Raw genomic sequence first — 19019 nt, forward strand, 5'->3', positions numbered from 1 at the left:
GACACACTGTCCAACGATGGTGAACAAATGTGCCAAATGATTTCAAAATCTCACGATGAACGACAGAGTTATGGCCCGGACAAGCATTTTACCTTTGAACTCCAAGTGTGACCTTGATTTTTGAGATATCGACGTAATTCTTTCGCGTGACACACTGTCTCATGAATGTGAACAAATGTACCAAGTCATTTTAAAATCTAACGATAAATGACATAGTTATGGTCCAGACAAACTTTCGGTTTCAAACGCACTAAGTGACCATGTGACCTTGTTTTTTACCCGGCATGACCCGTATTCAAACTTGACCTAGACATCATCTAGATACAACTTCTGACCGAGTTTGGCAAAGATCGGATTAAATTTTTGGGACAGACAGACGGACAGACAGACAGACCGACAAAGTGACTCTTATATAGCCCCAATTACCAGTAATGGGGGTATAATTACAGCACAATACCTCAAACTGATCTTACATTATTGAGAAGAAAACATTGTTCTAACTTAAGTCAGAATGACCTTGACCCAACTGGTCCCAAATGCAATCCCACCTTAGGTGTGCATATAAGCTACCTTGAAACAAAATAACAGTCCAATACCGCCATCCTTGCAAAAGTCAACGAGCTATAACACTTGTATCTATTTTAAGTAACAGTGACCTTGAACCCATTTGCCCCAAATGCAATTCCCTGTAAGATCAGCATGTAACCTTCATACACTCACATGATGATAACAAAAACCTGTGTAGTATAAATTGAATATCTATAGTAGTGACAGAGATATGTTTGTCAGAGTTTGTAGCATGCAAACTTTCAATAAATTTGAACTGGCACATAAACCCTGACCTGACTGTTTTAAGTAGAAAATGGGGAAAAATCATGCTGAAAGGCAAGCCAAAGTTATAGGTCTTTGTCAGCAAATGTTAACTAAGACCCTGAACACACATGTAAGTCTGTAGTCAACAGAGATATGGACTTGATGAACGCAGAACTCAATCTGAGTTTTCTTAGCACCAAAGGGGAATAATTCTGCTTAATTTAAGGTCAGAGTAAGGGCCTTCATGAGAGACCTCGCATGATGATCTCCATGTGAAATTTCAATTGAATAGCTGCAGAGGTTACACAGATATGTACTTGTTGAATGCCTACTTTAACATGAATTTCAATGTTCACTTAATATGAACAAGGACTAATACAAGTACAAAGGGGGCATACTTTTGCTTAATAACTGGTAACAGTTATTGGTATTGGCCAGTTAAGATTCATAAAGATCCTGAACACATATGCAAAGTTTTATTTCAATATCTGTAGTAAATATTGAGAAATAAAGAAGTTGCACATTTTTAGATTACAAAGAAGAAAACAAATTGCAGGTCAGAGTTATGGAACTTGGTTATTTACTTCAGACAATGACTCAAACACATGTGAAGCTCCAATCGAATACCTGTAGTAGAAACAATAATATGGAGATATAACAAGTAACCTTTACAAAATGCCTATGCAAAAAAGGGGGAAAATTCTGCTAAATTTCTGGTCAAATATTTGGATCTTGTTCAGTGTCCACATTGGCTCATAATACATGTGTGACCTGTAAATTGAAAAACTGTAGTAGAAACAGTGGAATTGCACAATTACCTTTTCCGGAGCATTATGCAGACTGGACATTTCAGTGCTAAGTATAGCTTGAACTATCAGATGATTAGTCCTGCTTAATCCCCAAATTGATACTTGCTTAAGAAACTTTTGGTTTAAGATGGTTTTAAAATAGTTTTCACTCACTTTCTCAAGGCAAGATTCAAAGAACGATGACCTTTGCCCACGGGTGTTGCCAGGGGTCCTTTAAGTCCCACTTTTGTGACTGCCATTGAATCAAAAACCTTCTTTGGTAGGTGAAAATTTCCATCTGCCCCTTTCACTGGAGTAACATCTACTTCTTCCCAGTCAATGGGTGCCTAGAAACAGTATTGGAATAGGTCATAGTTGAAACCAATCAAAACTGTATGTTATTCATTAAAAAGGGCATTCCTTGATATGAAATATTTTTTATCTATTTGTGAAAACCAAAAAATAAACAAGATATCACAGAATATGACGAATGTTTTTTTTTAGAAAGTGTAAGTACATTCTTATTACTCTAAACAAATTAACAGTATTTCACGAGTCAAATTCTTTGCAGAAGAACAAAACAATACATTACTATTCAAGTGTATAATGTACATATTTCATTTCAAAGCTGAATCATAAATGGAATTTTAATGTTGTATAAATAGAGAATAATAGGTTAGTGTTGATTATAGATCAGGGGCCGTATTCCAGTAGCTTCTTAAGTTTTCACTTAAGTTAAGAAATTTCTTAAATAAATTTCTTAAGTTAAATTTGAAATGTCAAAAACAAAACATGAGACGCTTAGTATTTCTCTTTAAGAAATTCCTTTAAGAGTTTAAGGAAGTTAACTTAATTTTAAATATATGAGAAAAAATACACAGAGTAAAGAAATTTATTAAGTTTATGAAGCTACCAGAATTTAACTTAAGTGAAATCATATTTTTTAAGAAAAAATGGTGGAGATAAGAAAATATATTGCGCAATATTTCAACTTAAGAGTTGTTCACTACCCCTGAAGCTGCAAAGATTTTCTGAACTGCAGCCGAGATCTCAGGCCCAATCCCATCTCCTGGAATCAATGTCACCAACCTCCGCTGTAAAATTAATTATATGGATAAGCGTAATATCAAATACCATTCATTAAGCTGAATGCTTTATTTGTGATGTACACAGGTAAAACTGCACATGTTGGCCTTAAAGTTCCCTAGCCAGGAATAATACAGAAATGTGCTTGCTACCTTGTCTATTTTGATGAGACTTATCTACTTTTCCAAACAATACTAAACTGAATTATACTTTTAAATGTAAAAACCTGTCATGCTTCAAGTGATATACTATATATTATTTTAAGTTGCATAATTAGTAAGATCATTCCCGCTCAGTTAACAGTCTACAAGAAAGAAGTTACAGATCCTTTACTTACTCCATCTGAACTGTACTGTCTTCCAGGCAATATCAATGAACCTGCTTTCTGTAATGACATTAAAACATGAAAAAATAAGGATCCTTTTACTTGCAAAAAGGGAACTCAAATAGACTCTGATTGAACTCAAAATAAATATTATCCAGAGTGATTTTGCAATCTACTCATAAAAAGAAAGGAGTACAATCAAGAAACAAATATAATACTGAGTAAATTTTACTAAGTTGATGATGATACACATTTGGAACATTATACCAAAGTAACAGAGCAAGTTTTCTGAAATTATATTTTACAATAGAAACACCACACAAGCCAATCAAAGCTTTTGATCTGTGCACACATTTTTTCTTTGCATTTGAAAATTATTGAAGTCATCTGGAGTTTATTGCTCATTAATGTTTTAATGTCAGAACCTAATTACTTTAAATTTTAGGTAACCTGTATTACACAAATTCATTTTTAATTGTGACTATAATTTTGGCTGGGTGGTAAAAAAGAAGACATTTTTACTGGTTGCATATTTGTGCATTTACATATAAATGTATACGGCACATTAAAGTGAGTTAGAAACTCTCAAAGGTAACCAATTATGGTTACTAACTGATTTAAAATAGTAGTATTTGGCAATATATGAATATTTAGGGGGATTACCAGTGCATATAGTCAAATTTCAAGGAAACTAGTAATTCATGTAAATCTGTAATCTTGCTTAATATGCCTTATCATTGCATTTAAGTAAATGTGTGTTGCCATTCACAAAAGCCTGCGTGTTGACTTTATTGATTTTACTAGCTGCATTCTTCTGTGTTTTTAGATATTGAATCGAGCAATATGAGTATATATATATATATATATATATATATATATATATATATATATATATATATATATATATATATATATATATATATATATATATATATATCTATATATATGTTTCCCCCAAATAAAATCTCTAACAAGTTTTAACACTTAACACAAGAGATGTGTTTGTCAGAAACACAATGCCCTTTTTGTTTTTTTGTTTTTGTTTTTTGTAAATCAGAGTTTATTTACAGGTCCTACCAGCCTCTGAGGTCCGACCTGAAACACAATGCCCCCTATTGCACTGCTTTGAAATAAAATTTTAATATATCATTTGGCAGGTTTAGAAATTATCTCCCTTTTAAAGCTTATTACTTCCCTTGGATTGTATTTTTTGACTTTTGACCTTGAAGGATGACCTTGACCTTTCACCACTCAAAATGTGCAGCTTCATGAGATACATATGCATGCCAAAAATAAAGTTGCTATCTTCAATATTGCAAAAGATATTGCAAAACTTTAACCAAGGTTAAAGTTTTGGGACAGAATGACAGACAGACAGGTCACAGTCAAAATTATGACTTCCCACTCTCATTTAATTAGCGATCCAACTATTTAACCAATGCTATTCACAATCACTACGTCATTGCCCAAGAATAGTCACACCACAGTTATTAACCAATGAGAGTACAGCTTTGACTTTGTTGAAAACTATTTTGAACTTGAAATGGTGTGGCAATTACGAAAGGCATTGGTTGAAAAATAGGAAAGCTGATTCTCGCAACAGATTGGAGTTAAAGGGATATCTAAGTTAGTAAGCAATAACTTTGTTTAATTTTGATAGTATTTGATTGCATGAGATGTGCAATTACAATGTGAATGACAGTCCAACCAAATTATGTACCCTTGTCATGTATTTTCGTGGTAGCCAGATAAATTCTAGGAAATGTTTTTGAAAGTTTGCTGTTTGATTACTGCTTTACTGCACAGGTGAAAGTTATGTACCCTGGATAGTATATGGGCCCAGGAGCCCAATATATTCAAATAAATATATAAAATCATGTTTAATGAGAGAAAAATTGACAAAGAGCCATGAAAAAAAATCCCCACCCTCTGATATTGGAATCATAACAAGGTCATTAACTAGAATTGATCATAGACCTGTCTTCGTTGGCCGCAAAAATGTCAAAGCTTTAATCCAAAGCATCCCTTGGTCCTCTTATGGGCAATCGGACAACCTTTAAAAATAAATTACTTCAAAGACGTTGGCTGTCCAGCCGTTTACTCACATTGGCCGATAACCAAGCAAGATTTCGAGCCCGTTTGTTCATGAGAATTAATCTTGGACATACTTTTAAACAATATTTTTTAGTTTAAATTCTCCCCGTAAATGAAAGCTGCTATTCCTTTAAAACAATGAGGCATATCACATAATGCATGTGTGGCTCCCCGCTTTCTATGAACGATCATCACAAGGATTGAAATCAGTACAATTCAATTCAACACCTCAAAATCTTGTAGTGTCACCTGTGTCACAAAACAAGGTGCAATATTTAACTGGTTCTAAGAATCATGCTTGGAGTTTGTTTTGTCAATAGCGAAGATAGCCAGTTTGACTGGGCGGTAAAATCCATGTTATTTTAAAGTCAAATAATCTATGGATGTAAAATAAACATAAATAAGACCGTTCTTTGTCTTTACAAATTCCTTCTTTCGTATTCTTTCTTTACCTAATTTTCTTGTTGGACACGATGTCCGACAGTTTCGGAAATATTATCTGACCCCAGCAAATTCATCGGATATGTCCGAGGTCCGACGTCTTTCCCATGGGTTTCTTAAAGTGTAGATATAAGAATTATCTTTCATCCAAGCTCTTCTTGAGTGCACTGAGCTTTTATGAGTACATACGTACAGCTCAGAGCTTTTATTAATTAGACCAAATTCAATGTCAAAAAAATAATTTCTCACATATGCCTATAAAATCGATTTCAATAAACCTAATACATCATGACAAACAAAATACCTGTTATCATCCACATCAATTGGCGAGTCATTTGTGGAAAAAAACTAAAAACTAGAATTTGCGCGGCAGAGGCCGACGCATATCCCCAAGCCGCATGTTTGACCCAGGGGGGCGCCCCAGGGTTGGTAATGGGGCCAGGCATAGTTGAAATTGACCATATTGTCATAAGAGATGTTCAGTATCAATTTGACGTAAATCGGTGTAGAAATGAAGAAGTAAAATAACATAAAAAATGAGTGAAAATCTCTGACCCCATCCCAACCATAGAAATCATTTTTTAAAGTACCATTTTTTAAAATAAATAATGAATTAAATTAATTTATTGTTAATATATATATATATATTTCAATGTGTACTGCATTGTCATCTCCACCAAGCTTTGAAACTACAACATGTACATGTAACTTCATTTTTTAACTGATTAATTGATATATTAATTAGGAACATCGATGTGTAGAATACAGATACTATTGCACAAACCACTGAATTATCAGCTGGGAACCGCCCATCAACAAGTATTTCTATCCTTTAATCACAGGACACTCTCCGGGCAGCAGATCTGCAGTGTTGGCCAAACACTATGGGTCAAAGGTTTAGCGTCCAGCTCTTCTCCTCTCTCATCATCCACAGCCAGTTGGATGCCCTTACTACAGCTTGTCAAAGTCTGCCTACAGCCCTTTTCCTGTCACCTCCTTTGATCTCATTAAGGTTGCTGAGCATTCTCCATACAGATTGGGCTGGGAATCCTCTGAACCTTATTTCCACGGGGAACAGCCAGGTACATGTACTCCAACCACGCCTTCTACACTGTTCTTGTAGCTCAGTGTACTTTCCCATCTTCCGCTCGTATGCCTCATCACACCTAGTCTCCCAGGGTATAGTGAGTTCTATCATCACCAGTTTCTTGTCCTTTGGAGGCCATATAACTATGTCTGGTCTCTGTGTGGTGAGGACTATGTGTGGAAATACCAGCTGTTTTCCTAGGTCAACCTTCATCTCCCAATGTTCTGATTCATCAAGGATAGCTATTGCTGCGGTTCTTGCCTTCTTGGCAGTCTGTCCTTCCATGACGAATGTGATCGTTGGTAATGCCTTCTTGTTGGTTGGTCTTGTCTTCCTTCTCTCCCGCTCTAGTATGTCTGCTAGCTCCTTGAGGACTGTGTTGTGCCGTCATCTGTAGTGGCCTTGTGTTAGCGCTGTCTGGCAAGATGAGAGGGTGTGCTGCACGGTTCCTGGTTTGTCGCACAGCTGACACTTTGGGTCTTCCACTAACCCCCATCTGTGTAAATTGACTGGAGATGGCAGCAGATCATATATGGTTCGCAGTAGGAATTTGAGTCGTATTGGTTTGAAGTACCAAATGTCTGTCCATGTAAGGTGTTTTATTGTGGTCTGCCATTGTGTCCATGCACACTGTCTTCCCATCCCCACTACTCTGGCACGCCTGTCTTCCTCTTTTGAAAGCCTGATCTCCTGCTTGACCATTTTGCTTCTTTCTTTCTTACCGGCTGAGATACAGCTTTGTGGTTTTGTACTGCCAAGGCCTTGTCTTCCAACAGCTGTGGTTCCTATGATGTCTTTGTCTCAAAATAAGGCAAACATGTCGAATTTTAATCAGCTTTATTTTTCTATTTTGACAAGTTATATAAAAAACAAGAGATGTGTTTGTCAGAAACATTATGCCCCCTTTGCGCCGCTTTGAAATAAAATTTCAATACATCATTTGGCAGGTTTAGAAATTATCTCCCTTTTAAAGCTTATTACTTCCCTTGGATTGTATTTTTTTACTTTTGACCTTGAAGGATAACCTTGACCTTTCACAACTCAAAATGTGCAGCTTCATGAGATGCATGGTTGCTATCTTCAATATTGCAAAAGTTATGGCAAAACTTTAACCAAGGTTAAGGTTTTGGGACAGAATGACAGACAGGCCAAAAACCATATGCCCCGATCATTCGATCCGGGGGGCATAAAAACATACATGGCAAACATTGATAAAAATTGACATGGCCAAACAAATATAATTCATCACCAGAAGCAGCTGGGCTGTACATGTTGGTACACTCTCTGAAAAGATGTGAGGCGGAGATCTCTCTCTCTCTCTCGGAACATATCTCTCCCACAGATTAAACAGTAAAATTACGGTGGTCGTGAAAGTAGAAACAATCAAGTTTAGTTTAGTTTAAAATCAAGTTTAAACATAATATTATCCAAACTTACATATATTTTACTAAAACTTTGAAATAATTGAACAATTAAATCGTCACTTTAAGGTTGATTTTAAAATAGAGTCACACTTTTCAACTATTTCCCTAAATACTCCAACATTGCAAAGGATATTTCAGTACTGATGGTCTATATTTTAGGATCAACTGATGGTTCAATAGATAAAAAATACCTGCTACATCTAATTTGGTGGTTATTATGCCATGAGCAGCGTTAGTTAAAAGAGTCATGTGGACAGTAATTAACAAAGTCTGTTGATAATACAACAATGGTTCACACCCTAATTCCAAAAGGGGCAAAATAAAATATTCTTACCGACAGATATATTTAAAAGAAATCCAGTTACTGAAAAACGTACCAAGATTTTATTGCAAAGTTCTTGTTTTATTGTGAAAAATTGACCGAAAATCGCCTTCCGTCATAACATGGTGGATTTTAATCAAATAAACAGTGTTTAATCATAGATGGATGCTTCCTGCTGGCAACCACAACGACATATGTGTGCATTATTTGATCTTTGATGCTGTGCGCCAAAGATAAGAAGCTGGATTGATGGGTAAGATAAGATAAGATTTATTTTGAGTCGGCAAGAGTGAATAAAAAACAATAAATATAAGCTTATGCAGGTTGTACAACCGACTATAAAACATGAAGAATAATTCAATCGAAACGTCAATTTTCATTGTTAAAATATCATACTAACAAGCCGGTTTAAGATGAATCGTTAAGACCGAATTAAATTTATCGTAATGGTTCTGTAAACAATTCATTCAAAAGACGAGTATTGTTTAAAAGACGTACATTGTAAACTTGACACAGCAGACGCTTGACATTGGACGCCATCTTGTCCATAAATTGTATGTAAAACAAATTATTTGTAATATTCAGTATATTTTAAGGATAACATCCACCATTAGTTATTGGGCTGATTTGCGCCTGGTTTGCATTGGAGATCTATCTATCTTTCAATACTGCCGAACTCCCCTTGCGGGTATTACTGGCAGATATGGACACTGTCGAGTCCGTTTCCCGGGAAGACCAAGTACTTGGTGTCTATGGAGGAGAGAGTGAGAACGCTCCCCGAGTATATGGACACCTCATCCACTACACCATCGCGACTTTATGCGATGCTCTACTTCGTTATTAATTTCCCTCGCACATTTTTTGTTCTAAAAATGAAGGTTATTTGGGTTCCTGTATTCACCTTCTTCTGGCCGAGGTCTATTCGTGTACTTGAGGAGACGTAGCCATTGGGGACATCCATATGTTGTTGTTTTCGTTTGTATAAGATTATTTTATGCACAATTTAATGAGCGGAAAGGCGTCGTCTCGAAGCGGCTCTGTTTAGGACCTGCTATCTATATTGCCCTCTTCCGAATATTCACAAGAAGAAACGTAAAGGTGCACAATTTCTTTTGAAAAAAGTACTATTTTTGGTTTATAGAATTTATTGAATTTAACAGTATCATCTGGGTATAAACCTTACATACATGAAAATCGAAACAATATTAAGTGCAACGACTATTCGTATTAAATGTTATTTTGTTTAGTATGAGTCTGGTAAACTTTCCAACTTCCCACACTCACGGTGCAAAACACAAAAAGCAACAGCTAAATATATCAACATAGCAAAACAGCTCAAGTGGGTTAATTTCAGCCCCATATATACTTGTACTTTTTCAGTGCGGTTTGTATGAACATTAAGTACCGAGTAATTATAATTCATCGGCTCCATACCGTCTTCATATTGTAACATGATAAAACATGCATCTGAATGAAGTCAAGTCCGTAAATTGAAATTTCATTGTTTCCATGTCTTTCACAATATTGTTTCACTGACACCACCCTTATATGCGGTGTCATTTAAAACTTTTCATTTAAATATCGGAGAGAATATGAAATAGTTCACATGAAATATATTTTTCTTCTCAGAAAAGTTGTATATAAGACTCGGATATGCTTTTGAATTGGTGCTTTTAAACCGTTTCAAAATTACAAGTCTGGCTTTAAATTTGTAGTTGTTTTTCATTTATTTATTTGAAAAATAATATTTGCCGATTTGCAATTATATTTTATGTTTTGTTTGAGCTAGAGCGGTTGTATCTCGTACATCATTACAATGGTGTTTTCTACCAAAAGCGCTTATTGCCAAACAAACATTTCTCATCAAAAGCTGTCACGACACACTGTCTTGCATTATATAGTAGACACTTCTCATCAATTGTTGTATTATCTTAGATTTTGAATTTATATCGTGACAATTTTTTTCGGACTGTACAAAGGTTAATTCCGATTTCAATATTATAAAAGCTCAAATGGATCTTCTGATATCAATATGAAGTACACAGTCAGACTATGTTTAAATTATTTCATTGGACGTTCTATTAAAGTGTAACATTTTGTTTATCGCATTTCACATTTAAACATTTATTTATAGGTGAAAACATAAGGGTGTGGTAATTTGGGGCTAATATAAATTCTGGTCAAGGCGGAATTTGATCAAGGGACATTGCGATCCCTTTTCTAACGTCCTATCAATACAGCCCCTGTTGGTATGTTAAGCATTATTTTGAAAGCTTAATAAAATGATGGGGTTGCATTTTTTCAAGAAGAAAACAAGCAAACAAGCAATGCACTGCACACCAATGACATGAAGTATTTACAAGATATTTCAATAAAATATATTTGTTCATGTTCATCGAAGCTCAAACGGGTATATGAAAACAAACAAATATCATAATTGAAAAATATACATGCATAAAACACGTCACAAATACATGTTAAAATGACAGAATTCAAAAAAGTATTTTTTAATTTAAATGATAAAACTGGGTTGCTATTGTTCGTACATTTGTACTTTCTGAAATGTAACTATTACAATAAATTAAATACTTATTAATAAATTTTAAATAAGAATTTTAAATGCGCTTCTTAAAAAAGTAAATGTATTGATAATGTTTAGGTGACTCAACTTTTCTACAACTGATTGACCAAAAATACTACAAAGACTTAAATCGATCTTCAACAAAAAAATATATACACATAAAAATGACAAATATAAGTGAATCATAAAACAAATCAAAGCGACACATAATTACTTTTTTGTCATGCTCTTCATACATGAAAGCTACATTTTCATTAATTATCATTGAATTTCTAAACAGGAATTTCAGATACATTTTGTCTACGCAATAAATTTTAAGTCTGACAAAAATCCTCGAAGCCGCATGTCCTGGCAAAAGGCACATCTCTTACTTGTGTTCGAGAACTGTTTTGCCATATTTCAGTAGCTGATGAGAAATATAAACAGTCAAGTAGGACATCTGAGACTTTCACAACGTTTTGAAGTCCCATACTTTAAGACATGTAATTAAAGCAGACCACCCTGGAAGTATGCACACTTCATTTTGGAAATGAAGCTTCCTTTAACATGTGCATAGAAAAAGAAAGATTTGACAACATTAAGTAATATAAAGGTTGATCATTCCAACCAGAAGGTTGTGAGAAATAGCCCGGTCGAGTATGTAAAGAATGATTCATTGTATACTTATTCCACCGATCGCCTAGTCACATTACTGTAACGCAAATCATTATAGAAGAAAGTTTTTGAACGGATACATAATTCTGATCAAATATTTACATTTCCTGTCTCCGAAAGTATAGCCAGTAAAACAATCAAAGCGCTGTAGGCGCTGAAGGCCTGTGGCTAGATTTAGTGAGCTTGGGAAGAAGAATCGGCCGTATTTCTCCCTTTGTCCGAATTTATACGGATTGATCCTAGCGGTCGAGTGCAGAAGCTCAGAGACTGTAAGAAAAGACAATATTTGTGTATATACTACAGTGTACATAGTCGGTGGAGGACTACAAGATACTGGTGGTGGGAACGATAACCTTTTGTTCAACTCTACAGATCTGGTAGAGGTTCGTCTACATAAGCGGTGAAGATATACAACATCAACAACATGGCTGCACAAAACTGTTATTGTTGGCGTCAAATAAATTACTTTCAATAGCCTAAAATAGCTTTTTATTACATAGTTAACAGATCAGGAAAACACTCATACTTCCTTTGTAATGTGTATACAAAAGAAAATCCACGTACCCTGATAAAGAACGTTGTACACATTGTGTACTTTATCTCACGTAGAACTTTTCGCGCTCGATTTGTGCGCTCGATCTGCGCAGTGAAATACCATATCCGGTTACTTCGTCTATTTCCGAGAATGATCGTGGATATTTGTTGTTGGTTATTCATTTTCTTTTTGTTTTGGAATGACTTGTTAACGCAAAATAAAATGACAATATTTTAAAATATGTTTAAATACCAAATATAAGGTCTTCAAAAATGTCTCAGAAAAAATTCTTTTTACTGTCTCCCTAAACACTCGCATCTTTTCGGCCTAGACCGTCAAGTGAGGAACTTCTCGCATGAATATGTAAACAATAAAAACTATGTCGTAGCAAATGCTTAGCAATTTTGCTTCAATAATATTTTGTTACACTTTGTATGACACTGTCATGTTATAATGTGATGTTCTGTATTTATAAGGCGGGTTATTGAGATTTGCGATGAACTACTTTTATTGCGCATGAATTAAGTGGTAAATCGGAGTTTTGGGAGTTTTGATTTTGGCAGCCAGCAAATGCGGATAGGCTCATAAGTTTGTATCTTTACTATGGCCTTGGGGCTAAAAAACAAACAAACAACACATGAATAAATGCAAAAGCTTTCTCGTGCATGATTGTTAAACATACTGTCAAAAGTTCGTCTTTTTGCAAAGCTCTATGTTATTCGCATGCAGCTTGTAACTTATTTTATGTCGTCGAATTTCAATTAAATAGAAAACGGAACATTCCAGCAAATATATACAAACATTTACTTGCTTGTGCTATAAGTGTCATCAAAAGTTGGTCGACGAATTTATGCCGGATGTGCTTATGCCAGAAGCAGGAGGTCAATTAAAATGTTATTGACCTACGTCATTTCAATGTTTAGACGTGCAACTATTATTTATGTATTGTTCCTAAAATGCGAGTCATATAGGTCCGATTGAAACTAGTATGGCATGAAGTAAACAACAAACACATTATTGTGATTGAAAAAAGGCATTTATTACAAATGCCATAAAAGTGAGGGCATTTAAAACTGGATGCCCTAGGACAATGAATGTAATACAAACACAATAGTGTATAAAATATGTACATTCATATAAAAACAGAACATATTGGCAAATGTAAACATACAAGTAATGTACAGAATGCCATAATGGGCGATAGAGAACCGCCTGTACATTCATATCAAACAAAACATAGTAAATGTAAACATACAAGTTATGTACAGAATGCCATAATGGGCGAGAGAACCGCCTGTAAACATACATAATAAAATGATAAGTGGCGGAGGTTGGGGAGGTGGTGGTTTTGAAGCGTGAGCTTGGCGGTGTAACTGCACACGCCGAAATATTACTTGAAAGAATTTGGGAGCATTCTGATTGGATAAACATATCACATGACTTTGAAATATAATGATTGGCTGATACCTAAGCGTGCAAGGTAACACTGCACTAGTTTAGCATGTTAACAAAGGTATTGAAGAGAACTTCTACTAAACAAGAAAAATTATCAAAATGACATAAAAAACTTTGTGTGCATAAACTTGGTTTTATGTATTGTTCCTAAATTGCGAGTCATATAGGTCCGATTGAAACAAGTATGGCATGAAGTAAACAACCAACACAGATTGAAAAAAGGCATTTATTACAAATGCCATACAAGTGAGGGCATTTAAAACTGGATGCCCTAGAACAATACATGTAAAACAAACACAATAGTGTATATAATATGTACATTCATATAAAAAACATATTGGTAAATGTAAACATACAAGTAATGTACAGAATGCTATAATGGGCGGTAGAGAACCGCCACAAGGGTAAACAATGATTACCCACCGAAGGGTAACAATGGTTTCCTACCGCCCACGCCGGAGAATCCAGAGTATTGAACTAACGGGTGTCCTTCTAGATTTAAGTCAAAACGTAGAGTGTTGTCATCCCGTATGAAATCCTTAAGGTGCCTCACAAACGAATGACCAAACAGCTGTACTTTTAGAGCGCTGGGCGAGCCATGTTTGATCACGCGATGTCGTCACTAGATTGCGCGTGGGTTTCATTGTTTAACAGAAAAGAATGTGCATGAATTATGGTCTTAAAATCCACCATAGAGCAAGGTCTCCGCCGATGAAATGAAACGAATTACTTATAACTAAAGAAGGCTTAGCCTGAAAGCATAATGCTTCACCTTGTAATTTAATCCAGAATAATAGAAAATATTGTCTTTGAAGCGTAAGCTTGGCGGTGTAACTGCACACGCCGAAATATTACTGGAAAGAATTTGGGAGCATTCTGATTGGATAAACATAGCACATGACTTCGAAATATACAATGATTGGCTGATACCCAAGCGTTCAATGTAACACTGCACTAGTTTAGCATGTTAACAAAGGTATTGAAGAGAACTTCTACTAAACAAGAAGAATTATCACAATGACATACACAACTTTATGTGTGCATAAACTTGGTTTTATTGAAATGGTTTATGCATCATCGTAACAAATTAAGACATTTAATTGTATATAGTCGATACAATATTTTTTACAGAAGGATATAATTTATATCGGGGACTACATCTGTCCGATATCGGACAAGCAACACCGCTCGATGTGGGTCCGACAATGCCATATTTGCATTTTTGAGTAATTAAACCACACGATGTACCTTTTAAATAGTGATTGTCTAATTATTGTGGAAAATGTTTTTACGTTGAATGTATATATTTATAAATACTACTATCTTGGGTTTCCCTTTTCCCGAAAATGTCTGTTTCCAATGCTCCCTTTGCTCGGATATATTAATTAGCTTAAATGAGCACAACAAACTTGCGCTTGTCATATGCCACACCATGTCAGTATGTTTACTTCAAGAGCATTAAACAAAAGCAACCACGAACATGGTAATTTATTGGTCGAACGTGCAGAAGATGCTTTTAGAAAGAATTTCATGAAATCACATATTAATAACCATTTTATTGACTTAAAGGCGAGTGAAGGACTCTTATTTTGTTAAGTTCTTGAACAGGGGCTTAAGAGCAAGATATTATACATAATGCCGTGTGGTAGTTAGAATTTTCATAAGGTTTCGCTGGCGAATACTGTTTGGGAACACACATGCGATGATAAATAATATACGTTTTTAAATAGCGTTATGTGTCTGCTCGATATAATTGTGTTTCATTAGTTAAATTTTCTGTTCGAATAAAGTTTTTTTGTGTATCTTGATCTTTTCTTGAAGTGCGCGAGGCTTCGTGTATTCGCCAGTAGTGTCTTTCCTTGAGTTGGTCACGTTCCTATAGAGGACATGCCTGTTTTTAATTTGATCCTACATGAAGGGGTATTTTTCAAAAGGAGGTTTTGTAGACGCATGCAGGCATTAATCTTCACTGTCTTTGTGTTGTGCTGCATAGTGGTCGTCTGGGCTTTCGTTTGCAAGGACAAGGCAACAAATTGGAGATTGTGTAGTTCTGGACTGTCGAAACTTAGAGGCAGGATTCTCTTTCACGGGCTTTAATATTAGTTGATTGAACCCAACAAAGTGTGTCTTCTTAGGATTAATGTCTCTCCTAAGGGTTATTAGGAGTATAATCGTAATACTATCGCTCAAATCGCTGCTAAAACCTACACCCTCGCTATTTCATTGCTTAGTCCGCGCCACTCACCCGCTTCAAATTCACTTCATACGGATATAGCTCGCCAACATTCACCACATACGTGTGAACCTTATTAGCAAAAATCGCATGTTTTCCCCCAAATTTTGATTTGTTTATGCACACTTTTAACAAAACAAATAACAGCATTATCAAGAATAGTGGTATATTTTTATGCTCCCCCAAAATTTTTGGGGGCAGCATATAGTCGCCGCTTTGTCTGTCCGTGCGTGTGTCCGTCCGTCCGTGCACAATTTTTGTCCGGGCTATTTCTCGGCAATTATTGACCGGAATTCAATTAAACTTTATGGGAAGCTTCACAACCAAGAGGAGATGTGCATATTATCAGCCGGTTCTGGTCGGATGATTTTTCACACAGTTATGGCCCTTTGAAATTTTCCATTAACTGTACATATAGTGCAATTCTTGTCCGGGCTATTTCTCAGCAACTAATGACCGGAATTCAATGAAACTTTATGGGAAGCTTCACTATCAAGAGGAGATGTGCATATTATCAGCCGGTTTTGGTCGAATGATTTTTCACAAATTTTCTATAAACTGTACATATAAAACAATTCTTGTCCGGGCTATTTCTCCCCAACTACTGACTGGAATTCAATGAAGCTTTATGGGAAGCTTAACTACCTTGAGGAGATGCGCATGTTATTTGTGGGTTCTGGTTAGATGATTAATTTAGAGAGTTATGGCCCTTTGAAAATTTTAAGTTGCTAAACCATCCATCGTATTATTTTGTCCAAAGTTATGCCCCTCAAAACGTTTCCTTTTATCTGAATATATAGTGCAATATTGTGACAAAAAAACCTTTGGGGAGCATCACCCGTCTCCGACGGTTTCTTGTTTATTTATATTTCGCTCGATTGTTGTACGTCAGTTTATGCACCAATAATAACATTGTGTACATTGAGTAGTGTACGCAGTGATTGACAAACGGCCAAGAATCATTTCAAACGCTAAGTGACAATTTTCAGCAAAAAAACACAACAACCGCAGTGTTAGAGAGTGATGAACCGCGTAAACAAGTACGAAATTATTTTACCCGTTCACAATTGTCGTTTCTGAATCATTTCACATGTGCATCAATCCGTTTCTCTTTACTCACAAAGGTTTGGACTGACTTTTTTTTACAGTTAACCGATTATTGAGTAAAACAAGAGGCAATATGAACGTGAGTACACGCAGGGTTGTGATTATTTACTAGACAAAGGTATAACAGGTATACACATATTATTCATATAATGAACTGTGGTTCTTTATTTATGACATGAAACATTTGCCAAATAATGTGTTACAAGATTTATAACTTAAATTTTGAAATGCCACTGATACAATTTGCAATGAAATAATCATATAATTACTACATAAGCTTCTCGTAAGTGATAACAAAATGTGGATTTTCTTGCAGAACGCTCTGCAGAACTTACAAAATCGCATGTTTAAAACTTTGAATTTAAATCTCTAGTATAAAACGGTTAAGAGCGACTACGAAAACATTTTACAACAATATAACTACACAAAATAGAATAAACCAAACCTAGAAATACAGCGCAAAACATCGGATGTAAATCAACTCCTTTATAAAACAAAACTTGCACACAGTTTCATCAAAATGTTGACATTTTTATATTTCGAAACACAAACCTTTACAACAAGCAAGGATTTGTGTGGTTTCATCATAGCACACACTACCATGTTATATTTTTATACATTGGATCACTCAATACTATCACAATTTATGTTTTATTGACGTGAATAAGGATTTTGGAACCTCGCTGATAAATTATCGTTGGAAAAAGGATATATTGTCGAATACATGACACAACCTTCATTTATATATACTATTTCTCCATAGTATATTTCTTGTAACACAAGTACGTAAGTATTTATAAGTGCGCGCATATGGTAAGCAAGTATTCATCAATGCGAGAAACCCGACGGAATGTTACTGGCTCGATATTTCAAAGAATGTTATTGTATATCTTTCGTACTTTTTCATATAGGTTTCGCCTAAAATGGCAGATTTCGAAACCATCACTATTTTCTTATCTTGTTCGTCATACGCCATATACTGGTCTGAAACTGAATTAAAATGAAGTACTAGTGAAACATATAATACACACGCACGCACGCGCACAATCACGCACGCACTCCCACATAAACAGACAAACGCGAGGAAACGGAGGAAGTGATAGAACAAATTTGTGCAAAAGATCATAGTTATGATAAAAATTACGCGTTTACCGTTCTTATAAATAGTTCGACAGTTACTTGTTCATGAAGTATGATTATACAAACCTTTATATTCAAATTTGACATCGTTCCCATTTTTTATAAGATGAAAAGGAGTTGCTTCAGCCTGAAATCAACACAAATGCATGTTTTAAGTAGTCTTTGTGGTATGAAGCATAAATATTTTTTTATAAATTTGTTTTTGCTGATACTTCATTTTTTGTAGAATAGTTTAAATGCCCTTGTCTGTTTCGCATCAAATTTATTTCGTAACCAGAACAAACTGTGTCAAATACAGTCAACATCATCGAACTCCAATATTGTTCAATGAAACAATAGGATCGTGGAAGGATAGATACATGAGCGTGATCTGATCTGAGTGACAAAAATGTATACTATTTGTGTATATCAAACATGTGTCTAACTTGCATAACTTCAATTTAAATGAAAAAGGCAAAACATATAGAATTGGTCTTCATTACGTATTATTGCAGTTATCTATTCAATAGTTACAGAAATATTTTTAAAGTGGCCGAAATAAAAATTAAGCCATGTTATGTACCGCCAACATTGTTTCATTCCCAACGACTTTGATCCAAGAGCTTTTGTTTCGACCAATATTCACTGTACATGTCAAAAAATTGTCCACAATGACTCTTTTTATGACAAAGAAGCCGTCTATAATAAAGATCACAAAACAACAACAAGGCGTATTATGTATGGTACGTATAACACAATTTGTATTTTGAAACATCAATACATATCGATTGTGATTTGCTTGATTGGATTGTCGATATGAATACTAGCCGATTTCTACCGATTATTAGTGTATTGCAAATAATGAAAATGTATCCGCAACAATATACGATATATTATGCATTATATTCATCTGGGGGTAATTTAAAATCGGAATCGAAGTAAGTTTTAGTTTATC

At 35.1% G+C, this 19019-nt stretch overlaps 1 protein-coding gene and 1 long non-coding RNA gene across 2 annotated transcripts in view; both read right to left on the reverse strand.

Annotated features, from left to right (window-relative positions):
* LOC127879084 (isocitrate dehydrogenase [NAD] subunit alpha, mitochondrial-like) overlaps positions 1-8940 on the reverse strand; it is a 37130-nt gene extending 28190 nt beyond the window's left edge. Inside the window, exons 1-4 of the mRNA XM_052425691.1 lie at positions 8879-8940; positions 3025-3072; positions 2612-2695; positions 1776-1948 (exon numbers count right to left, since the gene is read on the reverse strand). Coding sequence (XP_052281651.1) covers positions 1776-1948; positions 2612-2695; positions 3025-3072; positions 8879-8929 — 356 coding nt within the window. The 5' untranslated portion in view covers positions 8930-8940. The remainder of the gene's footprint in view (positions 1-1775; positions 1949-2611; positions 2696-3024; positions 3073-8878) is intronic.
* An 8616-nt stretch (positions 8941-17556) lies between these two features.
* LOC127876633 (uncharacterized) lies at positions 17557-18763 on the reverse strand. Its single transcript, XR_008047983.1, has 3 exons — positions 18648-18763; positions 18152-18212; positions 17557-17929 (listed from the first exon to the last, which is right to left on the reverse strand). It is a non-coding gene; the product is annotated as an uncharacterized LOC127876633 (long non-coding RNA).
* Positions 18764-19019: the final 256 nt, after the last annotated feature.

Source organism: Dreissena polymorpha, chromosome 4 (assembly GCF_020536995.1).
Source record: "Dreissena polymorpha isolate Duluth1 chromosome 4, UMN_Dpol_1.0, whole genome shotgun sequence".
NCBI lineage: Eukaryota > Metazoa > Mollusca > Bivalvia > Myida > Dreissenidae > Dreissena > Dreissena polymorpha.